The 22654-nt window shown below is 42.7% G+C and overlaps 1 protein-coding gene across 9 annotated transcripts in view; it reads left to right on the forward strand.

The window, feature by feature from the left end:
* The window catches only part of FAM227B (family with sequence similarity 227 member B), a 1598354-nt gene that overhangs the window by 293130 nt on the left and 1282570 nt on the right, over positions 1–22654 (forward strand). For 4 of the 9 annotated variants that reach the window (XM_069624770.1, XM_069624767.1, XM_069624769.1 and 1 more), the window contains exon 3: positions 9065–9308. The exons of 4 other annotated variants lie outside the window; for them this stretch is intronic. In XM_069624770.1, coding sequence (XP_069480871.1) covers positions 9065–9308 — 244 coding nt within the window. Of the gene's footprint in view, positions 1–9064; positions 9309–22654 lie in introns of those variants that run through there. One more of the 9 variants, XM_069624771.1, reaches the window with a different exon arrangement.

Raw genomic sequence — 22654 nt, forward strand, 5'->3', positions numbered from 1 at the left:
GACCAGAAGCTGTGTCAGCTCAGAAATTTTTGCCTAGCCTCCCTGTGGACAAATGAGCATCCTTCAAGGCCGGTCTAGTAGACGCTGGGCCATTGCACGGGACCTCATGGAGTCTTTGGGCTCCCACATCGACACTGCCAGCAGAGGGCTGTGCCTTAGTGTCGAGATTAGAAGGACGGCCTGGATGCATCCCACCAAGTTTTCATCTGATGTGCAGGAGCGGATACTGGATCTGCCCTTTGAGAGTGTGGACCTTTTCCATTTGTTAACCAAGGACGAGTTGACAAAGAAGAAAACCTCCAATCCAACCGCCAAGTCCTTGGCCATCCTGACAAAACCTGGACAGAAGTTCTTCCCTCAGTCACAGGGCAGGACCGAGTTCAAACCCCTCTGTCCAGGCTTTGTCAGCATGGCCATTTAAAAATAAATAAATAAATAAGAATGACAGTTAATCTGGTGTTGAGATATGAACTTCTCCCGATCCTTAGTTGTGGCACCACCCCCACGGCTACCTTTGGTGGCATAGTTCACACATGACTCTCATAACTGAGACATTGGGAGCCAGTAAAATTGGTGGAGTTGGCACTGTTGCAGAAGTTGAGGGTTCATTTAGTGTCAGTGATGCCCCACTGGTGGATGCAGGTGCTGTAGGTGGAACTGATTTTCATGCATGAGCCCCATGCATGTGAAGTTTTAGGTGTTGCGATTTCTGATATGTGTCGTTCACATTGATCATCACAGATGTTGCAAGGCTTTGCAACGCTACATTAGATGGTTCACATCTTGGAGTCTTCATGCACCTTGAAACATCACCAACTCTCTGCACGTTTTTTTTTATCCCTGTGGCTTTCTTCCTGGGTGGCGATGGATTGGGCACCCAGTTGACATTGTCATCGCTGCTGTTGTCATGGTTAGACATGTTGAAATATCCAGCTGGGGAGGAAAATGTTAAATCACAAAAATGTCAACACTAAAAAGACAATGCCACAAAAATGAAAATTTTTTAATAAAAGAAAAAATAGACAAACTGAACTAATGACAAGACAATGGAAAAGACGATTAGGTTAAAAGTGGGCAAACGGGAGGAACGATTAAAGGGTTTAAGTACCAAAAGTTCTTCTAGTTACTTGGTAAACCTTTCACTAACAAGCACTAGTAGCAATGATCAATATACACATTTTATTGTGGGTGGGGTGATTATTTGCAGCTAGGCACTGCCAGGCATGCTGATTGGTCACTTTCACATGCACGGACTTCGTTAGACGCTGTGGGTGCACCCGCGTCAATACATCGCAATGTATGTTGGACCTGGATAAGAATCATGTGAAGATGTACAGCCGCAGCACTTGTTATGATTGGCTGGTGCATCGGGCACAAACATGCTTAGCTGTGTTGAAGAAGCTTGACATCCTATTGGGTGATTTCGAACGCTCGGATTTCATCACTGTAGCCGCGTCAATACATTGCATTGTGTGATTGGTATGTTTTTTGACACGGCAGGAGTCACGTGTAGACATGAAACTGCAGTGCAGTATATGATTGCCGCCACAGGCGTGAAGACAGCTAGCCACGTAGATGAAGCTCGATGTACCATTGGGTCATTTTGCATACATGGATTTTGTCGCATGGCATGGGCGTGGCACATCAATATACCGCAGTGTGAGATTGGGCCATTTGTTAACACAGCTAAGCTGGGGGAGCACAGCCGGTGATCCGATTGGTGGTGGAAAGCAGGCGCGATGCCGCTAAACCGTGTGAATACAGCTTTCAAAGTGCTTGGGCCTTCCCACGACGCTGCTATGGCCACGTGCAGGTGCGTCTCCTCGTTCCTTCAGGCGATTGGTCAATAGTTTAGGTGCAAACACATTGTGTGCGCGTGTATGGAAAACGCATTCTGGTTCGCTATATCGCGTAACGGTGGTTATATCCCTCTCCCAAGCACCTCTTTCCTGTTTTCTGTCATTGCTTTTTGTCTCTTGGTGGGTGAACAACTTTGTAAGCCTTCAGGAACTTTTAAAAGCACTATCTTGATTTATCCATTCCTTTTTTTTTTACCTTTCTTCTTGCTATACCTTTGTCTTTTGTTTTGTGCTTGATCGAGGTGGGAGGTGGCACCTTAGATGCTTTGGACAAGGCTCTTTCAGAACATACAGCCAATTGCCAACGCTAGGTATAGTTGTAAGTGTCCATTTTTGTTTACCCTATTCTTGAGAAAAAAAAAATGTACTAAACATAAATACCTTTTTGTTATATGTATGAATCCTAGTGTTTTTCCCTTCCCAGTCCCCACCTCTTTTTTCCTTGCCGTCCAAAATGGTCCTTTTCAGGGCCAACTTTTCAATTATAAAAATTGACAATAAAAACACATACTGTATATATGGATCAAAGACCTTTAATTGATCCTTTCAATATAGTGTCTGTTTTAAAAAAAAAAAAAAAATACATATCCTTGGTAGCCGAGGTCATAAAACTGTTTTTAAAAAAAACATATGCACATATATGTGGGAAGTAGTTTTGTAAAGATTGATTTTAGGATACATTGAGTCTAGTTTTCATACCCTGTTACTGAAACACTTTAATAATGTTCTATTCATCAACAGTAGATATAAATGTAAACATTTTAAAAAAAAAAGTAAATATGCAAAAAAATTTAAGAACCGGTTTATTTGGGGTGAATGTGGTTGCACAATTTCTTCTTATTTTACTTTTTACACATGATACATCGTTTTCATTATCCCAGTTGTCTATTATTAATGTCAATTATGTATGGAGTAACAAAAATCTTGATATTCACAGAAAAAACTTTAGTTGCAGGGACGTTAAGGGGAGCAATATTAATGAAACAAAACCCCTGAAATTCAGCTAACGCCACCTTAACTTCGTTCCCCCTGTTGTGCAGCCTATGATCACAATGATGACATCACAGATCACATCACTGATGACATCACTAATTACATTAAAACAGTAACCGGTGCTAAGCATGGTCTTCGGCTATGTTCAGTGTGCATGGCCAAATATATTTGAACACATGAATCGGTACTAGTAATGGCCTTCCGTCATGGACACTGGCCACAGTCCTCACCCATGTGCACTGTATATTAAACACTAATAGGCCACCTTCAATAGACTTTGATCTTCACCAGTGAATACAGCTTTCAACCGTGTTCACTATATATTATATACACTGATTAGGCACTAGCCATGGACTTTAGCACAATACTGGCCAGTGACCACAATCTTTGGCTGTGCGTACTATATATTGCAACATATACATGTGCCTCACCAGCCATGGCCTTTGACCTTGAGCAGTTTGTACATCTTTTGGTCTTGTCCACTGTATCCTTTAAAATAATAAAATGCATTTCCCACTGTGTATTATACAACACTAACCAGCCACTAGGCTATGGCCTTCGGCCGTGCCCACTGCATATTATATACACTCACCAGCCACTAGCCATGGTCTTCAACACAATACAAGCCAGTGGCCACGTCCTTTGGCTGTGCCGACTGTATATTCTAACATATATTAATGGACACTAGCTATGACCTGTAGCCAGGGTCACTGAGAACAGCTTTCAACCTTACCCACTGTATATTAAAACAGTGATTGGCTACTGTAAGGAAGGCATGGTATCAACATTAAGACAGACACAAGTGACCACAGTTCAAGGGTGTTTATTGAACTTCAAAAGGGTTTAAAAAATGCCTTTTTAATACTAAATTTAAAGATGGAAGCAAACTACGACCATCAAAAAATAACGCAGTCTTAGTGGTGTTCTGTCAAAATAAAAGGGCCTATACTAAAACGCCTATTGCCAATCCTTACCTCTAATTACAAATAGTGTGGGAAACAATGGTATGTAAAAGAAAGTGTCCAAGAAATATGTCAGGATTTCAGGCTGTTGGTCTCCCTTCCCCACGTTTTCAGCCCGGGACAAGGTGGCACTCTCGAGCTTAGCACAGTCTCTGGCTTCTCTAGCATGAGGGTGCAGGTCAAATGTTAACGTCAGGGCCTTCTGTGCCCAAGCCTCTTTGCCTTTAAAAATCTCTTCTTTCAGAGGGCCTGATGCGACAAACACATGATACTTTTTTTTCCTCTCAGGATTTCACACACACACACACACACACTCAATGTCTCAGGTGATTCATGGGTCAGCCCAGATCCCCGCCACCAGATGCCCCTCTGCCGGGTTCAGATCTGCCTTGACACAATATTTAATCAGTCTCCCTCTGCTGGGCTCAGACCAATTTTCATTTACCTTAACACAAACTTTGCTTTAACTCAAAGCTCTCAGCTGATCTCCCTAGTTCGGGCTCGGACCAACTTTATCTACTTTGTTATCAACTTTCTTTACTCGATTATCATTGAAGACTTTCGATCGTGCATGGGATTTTGCTTGACCTGTTGCAGGACCACTTCGATTCACAATCCTTTGTCACTCTTTCGCTTTTGTCACCTCTCAGTTTGATACCTTACAGAGACCTTCCAATGAGCACGCATGCAGTGCTGGACCACTCTAAGGTATTGTATCTTGGTTTCAAAGTGCAGTCACTCATCTGTTTTCTATTTTTACTAACATTGGTTATCACATGCGTTTCATACACTGTTCACTTCAGCGTTTACCATACAATGTTGCTGCATGGAACCTTTGCTTCAACACAGACCGGTCTGTTTTTGGCCTCCCCAACTCACTGTCTGTGTTGATTCCACTGGTGCTGCTTTTTGTAGGAGCCAAGGACGGTACCAAGGCAGCAGGCGATTCTCCCCACCCTGGTAATCGGTGCGGGCGATCACCAGGTACCTCCGACACACAATGTATGATTCTTCAGCCTGGTAGCCTGGTCTTAAGCTTTCTATTCTCGAGGTTTCGTGAAAGTAACGGTTCCTCGTCGAAAAAATCAAGGGCACTTCCCTCCTTGCAATCCCCTTTTATTTTGCCGTCTTTCGTCTCATGTTAAAAGGCCATCCTGGAACTGCTGCTTCCTCATGTACTTTGCCTCGCTCAGAGTGTGCTCTCGTGCTCTGCCTTTTATCTATGTGGGGAAATGTAATGGAAATCAGGTGTGTGTGATGGTTCGTAATTTCCTGACCCTGTCGTACTATCATATTGGGACATGTCAGGTATATGGCTCGGGTGTTAGTCGGTTTTCTCTCATAGCGAGCTGTCCACTAGAAAGTGTTTGTGTTGTGAAATGGAGGGGTGGGGTTGGAGTTCCTAAGTATCCTACCTGGTAGGATGGAATAAAGGTGTTACAGGGAAGGGGATACCGCTTCTCGCCATCCGGTGTCCTACTCCCCCAAAACCCCTCACCCAGGTGATCCTCCCACACTGGTCCACCCCCAGGAACTGCATCCAAAAGCGATGGCTGTATCCTGGCCACCTGGATGACAGATCCCTGGGGACTAGCTGGTGAGACACCTTCAGGTTTCTCACACTACTAGGCATGGCTTTTAACCATGTACATTGGTATATTTTAACACTAACTGACCACAAGCTATGGCCTTTGGTGCTGGCCAGTGACCCCAGCCTTTGTCATGGCCAAGTCCATGGCCCAAATTGTTATTAATGTAATCAACGTTTTCATGAGCTAACTTATAAATTATTTTATGTCTAATTCCAATATTATGTCCAATTCCTTTATTGTTGTTTTCAGTTACATACAATGTAATTAGTGTTGTCAGCAGTGATGTATGAGAACACTGATGACATTACAAATCACAACATGTAATTAGTGATTATAATTAAAATTGTTTGTTTATAAAGTGCTTAATACTGAAGAGGTTTCTAAACACGGACCCGGAATTCCTGTTCTACATTGGCTTGCTTCCAAGACTAGCGCGTTCCCACTGAGCTATACTACCCTTCATCAATGATGTGATCTGTGAAGTAATTATTGTGGTCATAGGCTGCGCAACAGGGGGCGCAAAGTTAAGGTGGTTTTAGCTGAATTTCAGGGGTTTTGTTGCATTAATACCCAGCTTCACTCGGGATTTCAATTCTCAGATTTCATTGCTTCGTTTTTTAGCGGCACAAATTCTCAGATCAGTAAGTCTCGCTTGCATTCCTTCAGCAGTTTCATTCCTTAGTGCTGCTGAAAATCAAATTCTCTTGAGAGCAAGTTGTGTTTCCGTTTCTCCAGCAGTTTCATTGCTTTGTTTTTTAGCAGCATGAATTCTCTGATTAGTAAGTCTTGCTTCAGGTTCTTGAGCACTTTCATTGTTCTGTCTGTAAGCATGTTCAATTCCATCAGCTTCACTGACTTGAGATCTACCTTCTTCAGAATGTCTATTATGTTTCAGCTTTCAATGTTTTTTGTTTTGATTCTGGTGGGATAAATACTGCTCTTTTTTCGTGACATTTCTGTAAAAATATATTTGTGGGTTTAAAGCATTAATGAAAGGAGAGAATACAGAAGAAAGTATTTTTTTTAAATATGGAACCTACCTCAAATCAACTGATTCTACTATGTCATCTTCAAATTGTAGGATATTCCATTTGATGTCATGAGGGTGAAGTACCTGTACGTTACAGAATTTTTTGATAGAAATTAATCAGGTGTTGATCGCGTTTCAGCTTCGATGCGCGATGATAGCCACTTTCTACAAATGGCCTGTAGTTCGCGGTGTGACATCACAAAACGTAATGCCGAAAAATAAACCCAAAACACCAAAAAAGATTATCCCGCTAACAGGATTGCCTATCGAGCCAGAAATAGCTGCCTTCATTCAGCAATGAAATAAAGAATATGCCATGCAAAATTCATGACCCCAGACCTCACTGTTCATGAGGAGTTACGTCCCCAATAACTCCATATACAAACTCACAAACAAACACGACAAATACATTTGGAGGTGGGAAAGGGGTGATTTCACATTAGGGTATGGGTGGGTAGGGTGAAAGAGGACCAAATGGATAGTTAGGCAATTTGGGAGAGGCTGTTCGTTTTGAGGCAGATATTTTCATCTTACCACAGGAAATGTGCAGTGTTTTCACTGGATTCAAGTAGCAAAATCGGAAAACTTGCTTGGAAAAAGAAGTGTGGCACGGAAACAGAAGTGCTTCAGATGACAATTGTAGAGGATCAGGGAGCAATTACACCGTAGAGGAAAGGTGGGGGAACCTGATAAATGAGGACTGGGGAACATGCATGAAGAGTACAAGTGTGTATGGAGGACATCTTTTTAATTTTTGTGCGGTGGTGCATTACTAGGTTGAAATGAAAACTTTACAATTCCACTGGAGCTATTCCCATGGCAATATAGGCCTGCATCACAGTGATCGCAGTTATGTTTCTGCAGGACATTTTTGGGGGAAATTGCTTGGGAAGGAAAGAATGGGGCAAAGGGAGCATTACTATTGTTTCACCTTGGCCATGGCCGAAGACACCTGGTTATTTACTAAGGAAAGGGTTATGGGACATTCCGGTAGGGTGTGGTCACCAACTATGGTCAAAGGCCAGGGCCAGTGCTCGACTGTCTTTCAGCTTAATTCTTGCAGAGAGGACCGAGGCCACAGCTGAAGGCCATGGTTAGTGAGGCCTGGATAATATATAGCATAATAAAACCCTTGAAATTTAGTGAAAGACATTTGTTAGGACAGAGTTAGGATGAGGCAACAAAACCTATGGGCAGGCATCGGAAGTGACGAGAAACTTAGAATTCACCATGTAGCTCAGCCCATGAGCACATACATGAGATCACAGCAGGGATCAACAAGGAAGTGGAAGTGAAAATTTACATCAGGGATGACAACTACTCGGTGTCTCTAAGTTATGATTCTCGTCCCGTCCCACTGAATTGTACAGGCTTTATTGTGATAAATTGGTCTATTAGCTATCATAATCTTTCTATCCTGTTTGGAAAACGTATAACTTCTTTTTCACCTTTTCCCTTTTTGTACTTCGTAAAAATAGTTTGAGATCTGGGTAGGGCCAGCACTGTATCAAAGGTTAAATGTAAATAAATACAGATGTGTCCCAAATTGGGAGATTTGAACAGAAGGCCCTGTGATATGCCCCCCCCCCCTGCAACGTCAAGTGTCAAAGACATCCATGCAAAAGTTCATTTTTGTCACAGCACTATGTGGCCACACGGGTGCTGGCACCAAACTGTCAATTTTGTATATTTAAAAAAGATCAACAAAAAGTCAATTGAGAAAATACATACGCTACCCCAGGCAGCTCACCAGGGATATTTATTTAATGTCTTTAAAGCCATGTACGATGTTAAACACACACTCAAAGTAGTATGTTGTCGTCACGGGCCCCAATGCTTGTATTCTGATCCTATATGGTTCTTTATCTGGATATAGAGTTATTAGAAGATCTCCTGGAGGATGGGTTAGTGGCAACGTGCTCTCCTTGGAAGCAAGACGGCACAAATCAACACAAGTTTGATCCCCGGGTCCGTGCTTACAAACCACTGGGTATTTAAGCGCGTTATAAATATGCAACTAAGATGACAACAAAAAAAAATTCTGTAACATCGCCTCGATGTTCCCGGGCTGTGTGAGCGCTTTAAAAATGCAAATAAATAAATAAATAAAATAAACCAGTCACCTCTGTCACCAGAACTAGGGGAGCTATGTTCCTAGGGTCAATATGGAATGCTGTAGTTAGAATTTCCAATTGATTTGATTTCTTTTGTTCAAAACATTTTATTGATGCTTTCCCAGATAAGATCACATATAATATGTAAAAGGAGTACGCATTTGTATTTAAAAAATAAACTATCCCTCCATGGCTTAAAAACAGAATAAGCAGCCCAAGATGGCACATTGAGGTGACTAATATCTGTATTAAGAAAAATATATGAATAGGTTCTACTTTGCAGTAATCAATTTAACAATTCCGAGACCTTGTGCAAAACTGTTTCGGTTAGGGAACAAATCTGCAATGCCTACCTTCAGTTTATTTTTAAAGGTAAAAAACACTTTATTTATCTGAGCCAAGGTTACATATTTACAATTTCACATAGTCTGGCTATCTAGTATAAAAAGGGTTTTTCACTGTTCATGCTGCAACACTTACTTTTACTTACGTTGTCAATTCTCCAACTTTGCAGAAAGACTGGCCAGAAGATATCATCACCGAAGACGACTTTGGACCTTTAGAGTCCAAATTAGACCCTGCATACTCACTTGATGAAATATCAGAGGCTCTCCGTAAAAGCGTTCCCCTACAGAGTGCATTCTTTACAGAGATGGAAGTGAAAATTGGTGAACAGGAATCCCTGCTGAATGAATATTATTCTCAATTGTTCATGCCTGTTGGGACAAAAGAACAACTTCATTCTCTGCATGGAAAAAGTAATTGTTTTGAAGTACTCTATATAAATTTGAATTATGTTTATGGTTGTCATTTGATAACTGTTTAGTGGGCTGAAAGGCAGACAGTTGCGTGGGCAAATCTGTACTGCTTAATGAGAAGTAGTGTTATTAGAAGATCTCCAAGCTTAGTTCTGCCTTTTGTGCCTGGGAAATATATACTTGTTTGCATTATCACTTATTCGATAGGTCTGATGCTAACTGGCGTGAGACCATTTTCTTCTCGGAAAAAGTCTGTGGCAACATATTTGTATTGTAGTCTTTATGTTCTGCCGCTTACACCAGCTTGCAATAAGTATTTGCGATCTAGCCTCCCAAGTTATAGTACACAGAACACTCTCCAGGCAATGGACTCATGTTCGTCTCTTGGATTACTTCTCTGTAAAGACAATTCAGTTAGAAATAGTGCACTGTCCATTTCATTTGGATATTTTATTTGGTCAAACTAGAGAATGCTTTGCACCTACCTTCTCTCATGTTGGTAGACACAATTTCACAGAGTCAAAGTATTTTCCTATTAAACCTGCTGGATAATATAATTGATGCATTCAATGCAGATGTCACAAAAAGTTCTCTACTTGGCAACTTTTCCTCTGGTTTGGAATAACATCACTTGTCACCGCGACAGGAGCATTGGCAGCTGGTGCATTAAGGTGGCCGGGTGCTTCGCCTCAATTTTTGGCAACCTCCTGGTGTCGGCACTTGCAGTGCAGTCTTTGCACTTGCACAGAATCTACAAACCTGTAGTTATTTGTAAATGAAAAGATTCTCATCTCCCAACGCCAGCGCATAGGTGCAGATTTGAAGCAAAGAAGTGCGCTGGGGAAGAGCTGTCGGACAATGAGTGCAGCAGCCTTAATCTGTTCTGTGGATACATATTTAGAGGCATGGTACGAAAGAATGACCATCTGCACCTCTCCATGTTACTGACAGTCACAGGCTATGGTCAGAATGCAGACCCCACCACCGGCCTGCTCACAAACAGGGAGAATAATGCTGCATGAAGTGTTCGCATATTGGCCGGCTTCCTCTTGAGCAGGCTGTTCTTCCAGCTCAGTCTTGGAGGTAGTTATCCTGTGCAGAATGGCCCTGTTCTGTGTGTGTGTTTATTTTGGCATTATGTATAGTAGTATGGTATGGTTCCATGGAAGCTGGTGGCTCCAGAGGAAGCACCAGCATCCTAAATGATTCAGGGTCAGTTGCAGCTGGTAAATGCCACCAGTGAAGGGTCATAAATAGATCTCTGCATTTATGCAAGTGAAAAATGTATGCGATGGATCACAAAAGAATTTTGGGGTGTTCTTGGTGTGGGTGGGGCAGTGGAGCACTGTGAGCGGTTAGAACTAAGAACCGGACACAAGGTTGTCATGTTTTCACAAGAAGGTATTTATTGAAAGAATGGGTTATGAGGTGATAAGGCATTTATAACGCACCTATACACAATTGTTTCAAGGCGCGACAAGGCAAGGGAGAGGGAACAGAGGGAAGCGAACAACAATCCTATTAGGCCAGGTGACATTCAGACTGTGAAAAGTGCATTAGAAGAGGAAGGAGGGAAGTGAGGGCAGTGCAGTACATGGGATAAAAAATAAATGAGAGAAAGTACGGCCAGCAGGTGGCAAGTGCAAGGGTAAGTGCAGACATCGGGTGTCAAGTGCTTGTAGAGGGACTGTAGGGATACAGAGAACAGTCCCCAAGTTTGGGGGTTGCCAGGGAGACAGTGGAGGAGTGTGACTGGCAGGGGAGGGGACCTGGGCCCGAGGTCAGAGGGTGGCCAGGTAACAAGTGCAGTTTCAGTATCAGCCAGGAAGTCAGCAGGGGAGAGGAGGAGAAAAAGCAGAAGCAAAGACTAAGGTTTTGAGGTGCTTCTGGAAGCGGAGATGATTCTCCTCAAGTTTCAGAGAGGCGGGGAGGCTGTTCCAGACAGAGGCCCCAGCTGAAGAAAGAGATCTACCACCAACTCGTTGCATGGAGAAGCGACTGACCCTGAGGGAGTTGGAGGCGGATGAACGAAGAGCTCGAGAAGTAAGATATTTAGGAAGAGAGAGTTGAAGGTATTGAGTCCCCAGAAGGCCTTATGGACAATGCAGAGGGTTTTGAAATTATTCCTCACAGCCACTGTGAGCCAGTGTAGAGATTTCAGTCCTGGAGAGATACGATCTCTAGGCTTGAGGCCAAGGACAAGTCTCGTAGTCCTGTTCTGGATGAGTTGCAGAGGGCGAAGAGTAGAAGCAGGCAGATTTAGAAATAGGCTGTTGCAGTAGTCCAGTCTAGAGAGAACCAGAGCTCTGGAGACAGTGAGCTTCTGGGGGAAGGAGAGTGAAGGAAGAATAGCTCTGAGGAGGTGCAGCTGGTAGTGTGACTTCTTAGAGACTTCATAGATGTGAGGGGAGAAGGAGAGTGTGGAGTCAAAGATGACCTGAGGATTTTTAGCCTTACAGGTGGGAGCAGGAAGAGGGCCAAGGGAGGCTGGGTTGGGAGAATGCCTCTCTATCCCTATGCTAAAGATGAGTTTCCCTCACCATAAACCAAAAACTAAGAATCTGTCCGAGTCAGGATGTCAACAACTGAAAAACTGTCCTTGTGTTCAAAACGCCCTATCCTGACCCTTACACTATAAACAAATGAGTGTTTAAGGGTAAATATCTTCATCTGGCCAAAAACTGTTCACAACTAAAATAAGTGTGATTCCAACAAAAATGTTCTCCAAGGCGGGAGCCTTTGTTTCCAGAGGGTGGACCCCTTCCCCCGGGTTTTGAATTGTAAGAATCGTAGTCGCCCGTTTCACTTGCCTGGTACACACCTCTGCCAGGTCTTTATATTCCTATCAATTGCTTGCTGTCTTTCTTGTTAGGATTTCTCATATATATTAATTTGCTGGTGCCTTTGGTTAACCAGAATTCTCATGTTCTTTTCTGTTTCATCAGTATTGCAGGTATTGCCCTTGGGTTGATGTATATACTCATGGTAATGTTTCATTAAGTTTAACCCCACATTTACATTTCAGGAATTCACAGTTCATTGGGGTTTGTCTTTTTGCTTTCGGGGATTCAAATAAGCCTTCCACTGTGTTCTCAAAATTACAATGTTCAAATCGTTGTTGGCGTGTTCCACAGAATGCCCCAGGGTCCCTGATAGCTTCAGGTAGATTCACTGGCTTCTTCCTGCATCTCGGGTCGGCTTTGCGTTTGCTTTGCGTTTCTGCGGCATGCTGCTGTTGCCCACTTTCCAATCTGGAGGCTGTAGACGTTCTTCCTGCCTCCCTCGTGGATCCGCGATTGTACTTCTGATTCCTTTCGGGATCCGAAATGGAGACCACCAGCTTCCCGACTTGCAGAGCACCCATGTCCTCCTGTGTCTACCAGTTTCTCCATGGTACTGTAGTCTCTGCTGCCTCCTCTGCTCTGCCACGCAGGTAGTTACTGTTTGTGAGCCTTTAAACAGGAGCCAACGTCTTCTCATTCCCTGCCTCTCAGAACAGTGCACTTGTTCAATTTAAATGTCGCGCACACAGGTATATTCGAAAAACTAGACCACTCATTGTAGTTTACGTTCTTGGTACATGGTTCCAACTTTTGCATCTTCCTCGTCCCAGTACTTGGAGAATTCTGGGAGTTGAAATTCCTAGCTGGTGTAAACGCATGGGATTGGAATTGCTCTGGTTACTGGTTTTACCTTGGAAGACAAAGGTGTTATGTTGGAGCAGTGCAAGTTAGTGTCTTGGTTGTGTGTTTGGCCTTAAAAATAATAATAAGAAGGTTCACTTCTCCCATCAGTAGGAACATGTATCTGACAGTATCCCATGATGGTCTGGGGCATCAGAGGGTCTTCATAGAAAATGGTCTTGGGCATAAGGGGGTCTTTCTCGCAGCATAGGGGGAGATACGGCATCTTGTCCAGTGTAATCTCCTCTCATCTGATCCTCCACCATGAAACCACCTTCCAGGGTCAGGATCGGGTAGCGGCTGCCTTCCCCTGGCCACATGGGAGGAGGTTACCGCCTGGGTATCTCTGATGACTCCACTGGAATCATCACATACCCTTTACCTAATGTCACTGGTTCTTGCAGCATCTATTGGAAAACAGGAAAGAAATCCACATTCCCTTGTTCTCTACCTTCCCTGTGAAAAGCAATAGAGCTGTAAATGTAAGAACCAGTGCATTACTTTTGCATTAAAGTCTTAGTGTCTACACAACTTCTAAACTCTGCCAGGCCATTCCATTCTATCGCTAGAACCTTAATCTGCTCTAGACTGGACTATCCTAACATTCTCTTTACTGGCACCATGGATAAAAACCTTGACAAACTTTAAACCATTCATGCGCCGCCATAGGCATCCCTAAAAGGGAACACCTCTCTGCATCCAGACGACAAGCCCACTGGCTGCCAGTCCACAAACGTGTCCTCTTCAAAACACTTATCCTTACCCACAAATGCATCCATCGTACAGCCACGCCCTACCTTTCTCAGAGAGTCATCATAACCTCAACCTCCCGACCTACAAGAACATCCTACGGCAACTTGCTCCCAGTACCCATAGTTAAGCATGCCAGGGGATGGGGTGTAAGCTTCCTTTTCATCGCTGCCAGGCAATGGAACTCCCTCCCACTCGCCCTCAGATCTGAACCTTTATACCTCGCATTTCGCCAACTGGGTACGTAGACTATAAACAGTTGTATAGATGTGTTATGTAACGATATGCTACACACTATGAAACCCTGTGCAGCATTATCAACCTCCATGTAACACATCCTGCATAACTAAGGACATATATGTGCAAATGTAACCACCTGTTTCCATGCAACAGCGCCACAATGCCTTTGGACTGTTTTGTGCTCTTTATAAATGCAAATAAATAAATTTGTGAGGGCTCATCCATGTTAGGGGGGGCATGGTCGGTGACTAATTGGCATCGTCTGCCTGTCATATTGTATTTGACATTATGGCTCACTTGATTGCCAGAGATTCTAACTCCAGAGTTGCGTAATTTTTCTCCCTTGGGAACAGTTTTCTACTTATGTAGAAGGTGGGGTGCTGTATGCCATTATGATCTTGTGAAAGAACTGCTCACAAACCAGTATGCAAAGTGTCAGTTTGTAAGAAAAATTCCTGGTTTAAATCTGCCACTTTCAACACATGTTCGCTGCATAACTGGTGTTTGAGTTTGTCGATCTTTTTCTTGCCACTTAATCTTCTGGGGCTCAGCATTTCTGAGTTTGTCAGTAAGAGGGGACATAATGGATGAAACATTAGGGATGAAACGTCTATAACATCCTACCAGATTCAAAAAGGGTCTTGTATCTTTCTTTGTCTTTGGACTGGGGGTTTCTTTAACTGCTCTGATCTTTTCAGTTTGGGCCTGTACCCGTCTTTCCTACGAACAACCCTCATATTTGACTGTTGATCTAGCTAGGTGGCATTTCTTCGGGTTATTATAAGCCCAGCTTTTCTTAATGCCCTGGTGACCAAATACAGATGATAAACGTGCTCTCTCCATGACTTACTGTGGATGATATCATCGATGTAGACTCCACAAAAGGAAGAATACAGGCGAAGGATCTGGTCTATTAGCCTGTGAGACGTAGCTGCTGCTCCATGCAGCCCAAAAGGCAACACCTTAAACTGAAAAAGCCCACTAGGAGTAGAAAAGGTACTCTTTTCACTGTCTGCTGGAATAACCCGGCAGTACCCCAGGTCAGATCAATCACGGAGAGGTAAACGGTAGACCCCAATTGATCAATAAGATCATACATTCTGGGCATGTGGTAACTATCAAATTGGAAGGCGCTTTTACCTTCCTAAAATCAATGCAGAATCTCCATGATTTATCTCGCTTGGCGACTAACACAATTGGGGATGATGAGGGGCTCTGTGAAGGCTCGGTGATATCATCCCTTGACATATTTTCTATTTCTTCCTCAATAATGCATTTTCTGACCTCGGGTATCGAATATGGTTTTAAAGAGACCACCTTTTCCTGGGGGTGTAAGGATATAAGGGTATTATATACATTTTACACACCCTGGTTGAGTCTTAAAATCATCAAAGAACTGCTCTAAAAGGTCTGTTATATCTTCCTTCTGATTTTGAGCTAAGTCAGGAGGAATTGGTGTATTGGGATTGTTTTTATTAGATCGACTAGTTAATATCACAGTAGTATCTTCATTGGGATTCTCCCTCCATTATTTAAGAAGGTTCACATGGTAAATGTGAGTCTTGATCTTTGTCTGGTTGCGAAACTCGATTGAGTCCTTGTCTACTCTTATTTGCACCATGCCACTTAGAAAGCATTTTATTTTCAGATGCAGGGAGGAGAACTAGGACCTTTTGCCCAATAGAAAGGCTGTATTAAGATCCTTTTCTATAATAATCCATCCTTTTGATGTTCTTGGGTTTTAGTCATGTTACTTTGTTCTATGGATCTGACTGCTGCCCTGCTGCTCTGTCCTTTTAGTTTCTGGGCAGTTTGGGATAGTGGCAATGTAGATTCCTCTTGTTCCTCCCAGGTTGCACGCAACCTATCGAACATCTCAAGGTTCCCTCCCATATAAAAGTTCAAAAGGGGAGAACCCTGTTGAGGAATGTGTGATTTACCTAATAGCAAAAAGGGCCCATGGTATCATAACATACCAATTTGATATTCAAACTATTTCTTTAGAATGTGTTTTAAGGTTTCATTAACCCATTCCATCAAGCCATCTGTTTCAGGCTGATGTATAGAGGTACGCAAAGTTTTGATCTGGAGAATTTCCTTTACTTCTGACATGAGTTTACTCATAAAGGTAGATCATTGGTCTGTCAAGGAAACTGTGAAGAATCCTGCAGAGTCATCACTTAACTCCACCCTAGGATCTCCTCCCATGTGGCCAGGGAAAGGCAGCTGCTACCTGATCCTAACCCTGGTAACATCAGGGTGGATCACATGGGAGGAGATGGCTGTCAGTGGGGGGTGGGGGGAGTGGTGACTCCTTTGGGAGGGACACAATATTCATCTTGTGAGGATAAGGGTCCCAAATACCTAATGGCATGCTGTCCTTTCACCAATCCCTCCTATGAAACTACCCAAAGAACATGCTATTAAAGTTCATCTGAATTGAGTAAGGTTTGTACCTTGAGTTCAGGAATTACATATGCCATCCTCAAATTGTCATAATGCTGCCCTGGGCAGAGGTCCTCACTCCAGTGTTAAATAACAAACCCTTTTCATAACAGTTCACAACACAATCAAAACAAACTAAATATTGTTTGTTCGTTCATCATGCTTTTTTTCAGTACTGTCTCGGGTACCCGGCGTTGCCCATGTCCTGATAGAGTGGGTCTCATGTGCCCTTGAGGATGTTGCTCTGGTCCTTTTGACTTGCTTCAATTTTCTCCGGCATCTGATTTGCCCATGAGAAAGTTGCTCTTGTCGGCAAGTCATGCTGCGGTTTATTGTTGTGTTTGAGAAGCTCATGATACTGATTTTCGCTTTGCATCAGATCAGGCTTTTCCAAGTGGTGATCATTTTTTGTGCGGCATGTTTTAGTCACTTAATGGCTTCAGCACACTTGAGAAAATGTCCAAGAAAGATTGATTGATTGTGTTCTCTTCTCATGAATGAACTTAAGTAAACTGTAACCTTGCCATTTCCCATATTTGGAGTGGCGTGATAAATGAAAATCCTTTTTTTAAAAATTCCCTTTAAAACTGCTTTAATAAACACGTTCGAACTGTATACAGTAGTAATACATTTCAAAGGAATAACCAACACATTGAACATTTTGCTTCAGACACTTTTCCAAAATGTTGCCTCCTTCTAGTACCTACTGTAGTGAATCATGGTGAGCATCAGTAAATGATGGTGTCTACGGATTTAATATTTTGCATCAAACATAGACTACGATCTTGCCCCAGACAGCAATGGGTTCAATGGTGTGGATTTGTATAGCTGGACAAACATACAAACTCATCCAAAATGAATTTTTCCATTTGATTTTTGCATCCAAACATAGACTACGATCTTGCCCCAGATAAAAAAGGAATCCATGCAAAATTTGGTAGACGTGGGTTCCACGGTATGGATTTGCATATCAGGACAAACCTACACACACATACATACATTCAGTTTTATAGATTTTTCCTTCAAGCTTAACAGATATACAAAAGTCAGATTAATAATGCATTAGGAACATTTACCGGCAGACAATAGGAAAATAATTCATAAAAGCATTCAATATCAAGATTAGAAAAAGGACACAACAAATCTAGCAAAATCGAATCTCCAGTTCTGTTACCCAATGATCCCATGTTTTAAAACTACTTGTTTCAGAACTTTATCCCTCTGCAGCCATGCTCTTGAGATATAATGAGCAGTTGCAAAAGCAGGCACTGGACTAAAAATGGGGCAGGTACTACATTACGGATACCAGAGGTTTTTAAAACTGACCTCAAATACAACCATTTTAGCCGAGAGGTTTTCCCTCAAATTAGCATAAAATGGTGCAAGGTTTATTTGGGAAATCCACATAGAAGGCATTTTGCAGTTGCACCAGTGCTCTGTGGCAGTAAAAGATACTACTGGCAATATGCCTAATCTAAAGCACAAATATAATGAACTCTCGAAAGCCGGGGAGATTATATGTAGGTAGAATTTAAAGCCCTGCTCAATTCTGTTTTCCAAATATCTGTGTCCTATTTTCAATTAAGTAGCTTCAACAATTAGATTTTCGCAGGCTTTCGTGATCATATATAGTTTGAAGTGCTTTATATCCCATGGCAGAAAATACTGCGGGTTATTCCAAAAACAGTCCTGTCTAAATAAGTAAGACTGATTTCACGTGCTTGAACCATTTTGAGCTCTTCCCTCCATTTAGGCCCATGATGTGAGATGACACATTACAGTAGCCTCTAAACCCATAGTGTTCCATGCTCTAAGGCAGTATAAAACTGGCTTAAGAATTATCTGAGAGTATACAGCACGAAGGAAGAAGGGGCGCTAGTTGGTAATAATAGCAGTTTTTTTAAAAAAAAAAATCAACTTTTGCAGATATTCATCCTACAGACATTTGAACAGAACCATAATTCAGCTCCATACATTGATTCTGCTAGAACTTGTTTTTGGTATAGGTCCAGGACCGGGGAGATTGCCCCGCTCCTGTGTTGACAAAAAAAGACAGAATACTGCCACTATACTGCTCTAGTGTAATGGTGAATTTTACCAACTGTGCTTTCCATCCTCCCGATTCCTGGAGGCATAGCTCTAAATAATGCACATCAACGACTTGCGTCATCTCGCCACCCAACCTATAACAAACTCTTGCTTTATTGGCTGTATACAGGGAGGAAATGATTGAGACCAAATCTACAGGTGCATTCCGTGCTAACAGGATCTGCCATAGAGTTTCACTTGATACTGAGTCGAAATCAAATCATTGGATCCAAAAAGCATAAAGACACATTTTATTTTTTACTGTGTACTTTTGGATTATCATAAATAGGAAGCAATGATCCGTTGGGCCCCATTCTGGTCTAAAACCTGCATGGTGATGACTTTACATTGTTGCAATCAGCCCAGTCCTGGAGATGGTTGAGGATTAATTTTCTGAAAAGTTTACCGGCACCGTACAAGAGGGAAATGGGGCACTAATAAGCTGGGAGGTCCTTTCCTCCCTTTTTGTAGGATGATGGGATAGTGGCCTTTGCCAAGAAACGGGAATTACCCCACTATTCAGGATTACACTTAAACCTTTACAAAAAACTGGTGCCCATATTTCCATCTCCACAAGTAATCAATTACGGAGCTTCCATTATGGCCATAAAAGGTTTTGTTGGCAGGTTGATCTCAAGAAAAATACCCATTGCAGGACCTAAGATTCAAATAAAAAAGAATACAGGCTGACTCCATTGCAAGGGTTTGGCTGCGGAGAGGGGCAGGGATATCCCAGGCCTGATCCTGGTTTTCACATCGGTCTGTTAGATCTTTCAATGGTTATATTTGTAAGTTGAGGTCTACGGCCACAAGCGTATAGGTGGAACACAGGACTTTTATTAATTAAATACTGGAGATTGACTAATGTTGCCAATCCCAGCCTGGGTCTATTATATATGTTGTAAAAATATAACCGTCGTTGGTGGCTGTCCAAATCTGGAGTGATTGCAGATCTGGGCGTCCAGTATCCACCACCTCAATCCTCCAACCCGAGGACATTTCCAGTCACACCAGCATACCACCACTCGGCCTGCCACGTTTCCCCTTACTGGCAGCCAAGTGGAAGGTCTGATCACCCTGGATGCAGACCGGATCAATTGGCCAAGTTTCCTGTAAGGCTATCATATGGAAACTACTGATGAAAGCACTTCACCCCGAATCTACCAAAAGCCTAGAAATACCAAAGGACCAAAACTGCTATAGACTTCAGGATCCAAAATGCCTTTAATACTGGGACGAGTAAGAGGGACTCGGAGTTAATAAGGATCAAAGGTGCTATATCACACAATGTGCGGTCTAGTTGTAGAGCAAGACACCTGAGAGGGGCATTTAAACTCAGGAATTAGTTGCAGTTGAGGTGAGATGCTGGAGGAGTATCAAAAGCAGTCGAGTGCTGGGATTGCGGCAGAGGGAAGAGCGCCAACTGTTGGCGACGGGAGAAGTGAAGGCATGCAACATTGCGGAGTGTGCGCAGCAGGAAGTGGCATCGGGAAGAGAAGCCCAGCCGAAGGGGAGACATATTCCCAGCCTGGCATGTGGCGCTTCAGTGTGCGAGAAGATGTGGAGGACCAAAAGAGTTGGCAGAGCTGCAGAGAAGAGCACTGCAGTCTGCTGAAGGTGTGCAGCAGCTGGCAACGGAGCGGGCAGGATGCAGGAGGCCTGGCGCAACAGACATTATACAAAGACTAGTGAGTTGTCCTGAAGCTAAAGGTGACCCATATCACTCTGAGCAGGACAATGGACAGTAAACCATCATTTTGAATAACAAAGTACAGAGGAGACAAGGGTGCAATTCCCCTTTTATGGGATATCAACTGGGGGGAACTTGTAATCCGTATTTTCCAACAGCAAAGAGGCTGTAAAGAAGCAGTCAAGAGGCAGCTTGGGTGCAATTCTCCTTTCTTGAGTTTCCAGTTTGGGGAAACCTGTATCCCACATTGTCAGGAGACTATAAAGAGGCAGCCGTTTTCAGCACTCATATGGGATACTGGTGTAGAGAATCTTGGAACAAACATTGCCACTAAGATCAATTGTAGTTGTAGGAGTTTTTTTTCTCCTGGCAGATGAGATGTTTTGAAGAAGTGTTTGTGGCAAAAAAGTGTGGGGAAGGAACTTGTTAACTCTATTAATATTTGGACTAACTGTTGCATCACCAAAGGTAATTGCTGTGCTATCCTGACTAAAGTATTCCATTGGAAGAATTAGTGTTATATTCTAATAGTTGCTATACATCCTGGGGAGACAAATTGCCTTGGTTTATGAGCTTTTGTTTTGTGAAAGACATTTGCCTTACCAAGAAGAATATTGCAGAAAACAATTGCTTAGATTTTTCAACAAGTATTTTTGGAAGAGAAATTTACTTTACCAATTGGAAGGATGCAGTGGAGGGAACAACATGTTTCTGTTGAACTGAACAGAACTTTGATGAGTCAGAACTTTCCCAAGGATATTCTTGAATTGATCCAAGGGAAGGGAGTCCAACCCTGGTCACAAGGAGTACCTTCTGAGTTTGAACTTTTACACAGTTTGGTTGAATTGAAGACAGACAAATATTCCTTGTATACTTTTGTTGGTTGTATTGGTCAGACATTTTGGACACTAGATCATCTTTCTTTAGTTTGCTAGGTATGGACATTCTTGTTAGGCTTGGGAAAGATAGGCTTTTATCTCGCCCCCTTTAATTTAATAAATGGCAAACATTGAGAAAACTATACCTTTGTATCCGTCTCGCATTTCTGACCCCTCACAAAATGGTATGACGATGATAGGCAGAGGTTGTAATGGGGCTGGAGGGTGCAGTTGGCTGTTGGTTTTCTGACATAGGGAGCAAGTAGCACAACGTTCTTTTACATCTGCATAGATCCCGAGCCAATAAAACCGGTTCAGGATCTGGCCTTGAGTTTTGGTTGTTCCTAGATGTCTGCTGCCAGGTGAGAATGGGTGATCTCTAGTACAATGTTCTTTTGGCTCTTATGTACTATGATTTGTGACCTAGGGATGTCTTGTGGCCCATTATCTCCTCTATACAACAACCCACTCTTTCGCAAACAAAATTGTCCACCTTTCTTCCTCCCCTCCTCATCGGGTAAAACCTGAATAAGAGGATCAGCAAGCAAAGGATCGTTCCTTTGGGCAAAAGCTAAATCAGGGATAGCTTCAGGTGGTTCTTCATTCACTTGAGGTAGAACTGCTTCTGGTGTAAAATGAGATTCGAGGGGATTGGGTCCTCCCACGTATTCCATATCTATGACATGTAATCACCACAGCTGTGCTGATTACATGTCATAGATATGGAATACGTCGTCGGACCATCCCATCGAAAGAACGTTACAGGTAAGAAAGTAACTTGTTCTTCTCCATCTGCCTCCCCAAAACCTTTGCTTCCTCTTTCAGTTTTATCAGAGGAATTAATTTCCTGGGGTTTAGGAAACCAAGCTTTTTCCAAAATTCCTTGGGTTGTTCTTTCCCCAGCTTTCTCCTGATATTCTTTCCTTCCATTATTTTGTATCAAAATCCTAATGTCTCCTCTATAGTCAGGGTTTGATGCCCACAAAGACATCTAGACCATGCCGCCAGGCTAAGCTTGACTTGGAGGCAAGTCTAAACTAGGTTCAAGGAGGGGCAGTAAGAACTAAGTCAGTAGGTGTTAAACTTGATTCACATGTTGAATCAGTCTCCCCCCCCCCCCTCACTACTCTATGTAAAATCCAAGAGAGTGGTCTGCAGCCACTGTTGGGTCAGAAGCTTGGTTATTGAGCTTCTCAAACCTAAGGGTCCCCCAGTTTGTGTCAACTGAGTCCAATCCCATTGCTGACACCACATGTGTCAGCAATGAGAGCCGGTCACAAGGTTATCACGTTTTCACAAGAAGACATATATTAAAAGAAAAGGATTGGGAGATGGCCTCTCTATCCCTATGCTAAAGAGGAGTTTCCCTGCCTATAAACCAAAAACTAAGACTCTATCCAAGTCAGGATGTCAACAACAGAAAAACTGTCCTTGTGACCAAAGCACCCTATGCTGACCCTCACACTATAAACAAATGACAATGTGTAGGGGAAAATATCTTCAGCTGTCCAGAAAGTGTTCACAACTAAAAGTGTAAATCCAACAAAAATGTTCTCCAAGGCGTGAGCCTTT

Source organism: Ambystoma mexicanum, chromosome 11 (assembly GCF_040938575.1).
Source record: "Ambystoma mexicanum isolate Mex_15411 chromosome 11, UKY_AmexF1_1, whole genome shotgun sequence".
Taxonomy (NCBI): Eukaryota; Metazoa; Chordata; class Amphibia; order Caudata; family Ambystomatidae; genus Ambystoma; species Ambystoma mexicanum.